Source organism: Solea solea, chromosome 18, assembly GCF_958295425.1.
Source record: "Solea solea chromosome 18, fSolSol10.1, whole genome shotgun sequence".
NCBI classification, from domain to species: Eukaryota; Metazoa; Chordata; class Actinopteri; order Pleuronectiformes; family Soleidae; genus Solea; species Solea solea.
The window spans coordinates 4,451,828-4,456,304 of record NC_081151.1 but is presented as its reverse complement, the minus strand read 5'-3'; the positions used below and the strand labels follow the sequence as shown (position 1 = coordinate 4,456,304).

Genomic DNA, 4,477 nt, shown 5'->3' with positions numbered 1-4,477 from the left:
AAACGAGCCAAGTGAACTTTGTACTGTGACGTATTTCACAGTCGGATTTTAAAACATTTTGAGTACACTCAGGTGTGATTATATACTGTAGTTGGTGAAGATTGCCTTGGTTGTGCTGAAAAAAAGGATATAAGACACTGTATATTGCACATTCTTATAGCCTCTGTATATACTGTGTATGTTTAAACATAGTAATGTAAATAAAGCAGCCAAAATGCTGTGTGTTCTTAGCGTTGAATTTGTGAGGTTTCTCCTGGCTGATGAAAGTGACCTTTGAAGCCAGTAGGTGGCAATCTTCTCAGCAGTCCCCTGCAAGCACCTGTGTCCCCGTCTGTGAATGAAGTGGGTACAGACATCTGCAGGCAATGTAACCGTGTAACCATAACCATAACAGTAACCATGTGATCTCTGCATCTACAGGCAGCCATACGGGCATCTAATGGGAAGGGGGGGGGGAAAAAACGTGTTTGTGGAAAACCACCGCAGCAAGCATTATGTGTCGAGAGCCGACCATTTAATGAGATTACTCAGATCCATGGCTGCTTACTATCACAGCAGGAAGCTGAGACCGGGCTTTTAAATTACCCTTCCAGCTGAGCCTGACATGCAAAAGACTAACCGAACGGGCCATCGGGCTCTTCTGGCATCAGTGAAACATTATTTTCATATTACTGATTTTATCCGACTCCCTGTCATTGTTGTTTGCCTTTGGTCTATTTCTTTCATTTCCCTCCGTGATAAAAGTGGTCCCAAATAAGTGTTATTACTGCACCGGGGAGGAAATTAATAAATGTCTGGGAAGGAAATAGGAGTTCCAGACGTGGGTATATGCAGTGTAATACATGTAACGCATTTATTTTTAAGCTGAAGGCTGAATCCTTGACATCAAATTGAACTCGGTAATAGTTATAATTTTTAAAAAACAAGGAGGATCAGAAGCACAAGACATGATTTTTCGGATGGACATTCTAAAGCAAGTTTTACGGTCGTGGCCTAATGACCCTAACCTGAAATAGCCTTGGCCACCCCAAAGATAAAAGTCTAGCTCCGCCACTGCTTACGGTCAATCTAGAGTGTCCAATTTACCTAATCTCCATATGGACTGTGGGAGGACATGCAAACTGCATGCTGAAAGAAAGACCCTTGTTCCAACAGGGGCTCGCACCTGGGTTTGAGAGTGTACTTTTATGAGATTGTATTGAGTTTGAGTCATTATTGTGAGTGTAAATCTTCTTCTTTTTCGTAATTACACTGGCACAAATGTGATCTATGTGTCTGTTTAATTTAACAAACAGAAATCCAACAATGTCTCATGTCAACAAACGTCTGACGACACTGGTGCAGAGAGAGATGACACGCGCAGATGCTGAGGAGCCCTGTGATTGGTCCATCGCGGTGGGTGTTTCCGCATTCCGTAAAGAGCTGTCAGCAGAGTTCCAGAGAGAGAGAGGGAGAGAGAGGGGACCGTCGCGCCTGATCCTCAGTCACTCCCAGGGGAATAACACCGCTGCACCGCCGGGGACCCGGGATGCCCTTCATACTCATCAGCACGCAGATCCGCCTGGTGTGTATCCCGCGTAATATTATGTGCGTGACTCCTGCCGCGCTTTCAAGACGAGGACGCACACGCACGTGCTCCAATTTAGGACACTGAGGGATTTATTTGTTTGGCTGCGCAACGCTACTCAAAATAATCAATCACTGGTCAGATTACAGTCATGCAGTGACCTGTGATATTCTGCACAGAGGAAGCGAACAGGCTACACGCGGTGAAGAAAACAGAGAGAGCGCGCGAGCATGTGCTCGTGTGTTTTCTTGTCCTTTTTTTTTTTCTTGGCCCGAAATTAAAAACACATGTTGCCCACTTGCCTCCCTCCTTTTGTGCATGTTCACTGTGTTGACTGCAGCGAGCTGCGACTGCTTCTTACAGCCTCCCTGAGTGTTGTGTTGGATAATCTATTTTTAGTCCGTGCCAGAGATTATGGTCTGCAGACACGTGCAGGTGCAGGTAGAATGATGTGCAGCCAAGTGTGTGCTCAAGTGTAACAAGTTGTTGTTGGGACAAATTGGCTGCTCAGTGGCATAATGTGTGTGATTGTGATGTCCTTTCAGGAGAACGGTCCAACAACTGTGGGCGATGAGCTCTCTGACCCGGCTGTCATGACTTACCTGGGAGCCAGGAAAACAACCATGCTGGGAAACAATTTGTGAGTATTTCAAATGGATAAAGGTGGCAGGTAGCAAGTCATCTTCAAAACAAGGGCCTTTCTGTATGGGGTTTGCATGTTCGGGTTCTCCAGCTTCTTCCCACAGTCCAAAAACATGCAATAATGGGGATTAGGTACATTGGTTACTCTTAATTGACCATAGGTGTAAATGTGGGAGTGGATGGTTGTTTGTGTCTGTCCTGTCCAGGGTGTGACCCCACCTATCGCCTATTACCTAATCCCCAAATCTGCGTCTGGAGAAAACACACGTGCACACACACACGGGGAGAACATGCAAACCATGGTCGCGAACCCCGGGTCTTCTCGCTGCAAAGTTCACAAGTGCGAACAACTACACCGAACAGAACAAACGCGGTGGTGCCCTTAGCAAATGAACTAAAGACAAAATACACGGGATGGAAGTCGTGTACCTCACCCAAAACAAGGTGGACGAAGGGAAACCAAACAACACAAGTATATATAAACACATAATCATCTCTGACAGATCAAATCAGATTTGAAAAATTGACGATGCGCGTCAATTTTTCTTGCAACCACGTTTGAAATGTGGATTTGTCCGTGAAAAGACTAAAATAACCCACGCAGATACTGTAGGTTTGTTTCATCTACATTTGATGACGTGCAAGGAACCGCGTCCAGAGTCTGAGTCAGTCTGTCCGAGTCTGGTTCTAGACTGCTTTGATGAAGGGGCATAATGAGACGAGGACTTGTCACCAACTGCCAGACTTGCAATTATTTCGATCGATTTACTATTTTCGACTGTAGGCCCATAATATGCCTTGAGCCAGGCCTGTTTTCATATGATGATTAATTTCTGTCAAGATTTAATTGATTTTGGGAAAGCATCCCTATAACTTTCCTCCTACCAGTAAATTGCGATGGCACATTTCCCAAAATGGACCTCCACGCACACTGACTCTATTCCCAGGTGGACTGAAAATGTGCTCATATCAAGCCCCACTTCCATATTTAGGCACTTAAAACTGGTGTTTCTCTTATTCTGGCAGTTAACACGTACATATTGACAGCAGCTGAGATCAGGTCACGGGGAGGGGGGGGGAAACCTGCTGCTTCGCAGGTTTAGCCTAAACCGCTCGAAGCTGATAGAACGCAGATCTGGGGAGTGTGTTGTCATTGGCAATCTGATTCAAATGTTGCTGGGAAATGAAGCAAGGTGCGAGAGAACAAGCAACGGAACAATTAACAGCGCTCAACCGAGTTTACTTGAGAGACGGAGAAATCCCTTCCACATCTGTGGTCGAAGCAGCCTGACGTTTGTGTTTATGCTTGTTTCAGTTCAGAGTACCACGTGGACGACCCGCCGCGCCTGGTGTTGGACAAGCTGGAGAAGGTGGGCTTCCGCTTGGTGTCGATGACTGGGGTCGGACAGACGCTGGTGTGGTGCCTTCACAAGGAGACGGAGTGAACTGTCGTGGATGTCGAGTCGACTGTGAACACATCAGAGCATTTGAGGTTACACTTGACAGTGTGGTAATAGTTTTGCATTAGGGAGGCAACAGTGCGGTAACGCCGTCTTATATTACAGTGTTGCATCGTCCTTTATGTCCATTATAATCACTACAAAAGTACTTTGTTACAATAAAACACGACGTTACCATATTGTTACTGTACTGTAAGCTTATTTTGTTGTACATGACAGCGATAAATCCGGCCTTAAGCAAGTGAGAATAAGATAATCAAGCTTGAATATGTAAGAAAAATTAAAGATTTTATAATATTTTGTCCATGTTTACGTTCAGGGAGTGAGGACTTTCTTTCAGTGAATAAAAAAAATTACTAGTTCGGTTTATACGGATGAAACTGTGCAAGGATGTTTTTATTTGTGTCATGTGCTTGCAATTAAATGATGTAATGATATGTATTGCTTTGTGTACTTGCTAATACAACAATGTGCAATCCTCCTCAGATTAACCACAGACTAAATGGAACACATGTACACGGCCACGTGACAATCCATTGAAAAAAAATGACGCATGTAAACAATATTTACAACAACAGGAAAAAAAAAAACGCTTTACACACCAGCACTGCAGGCGTCTGCCTTCAAGAGCCAAAAATCACTGGGTGGTTTCACTACAGCCGCAGGTCGGCCAGCATGACTGGGGCCAGCCCTGGATCACTAACCCGCAAACCAGAGACTCTGCCAGCGAGCTCACAGCCAAACTCTTACCAGATCTGCTGCCTCACACACATGACTGCGCTTCCACCTACACACCAAAAGATCAAAA

General features: G+C 45.0%; 1 protein-coding gene across 1 annotated transcript; it reads left to right on the top strand.

Annotated features, from left to right (window-relative positions):
• Positions 1–1,425: 1,425 nt before the first annotated feature.
• gchfr (GTP cyclohydrolase I feedback regulator) lies at positions 1,426–4,106 on the top strand. Its single transcript, XM_058615348.1, has 3 exons — positions 1,426–1,564; positions 2,113–2,207; positions 3,525–4,106. Exons 1-3 carry the CDS (start codon positions 1,529–1,531, stop codon positions 3,652–3,654), a joined length of 261 nt encoding a protein of 86 aa, XP_058471331.1. The 5' UTR covers positions 1,426–1,528; the 3' UTR covers positions 3,655–4,106.
• The last annotated feature ends 371 nt before the right edge of the window (positions 4,107–4,477 follow it).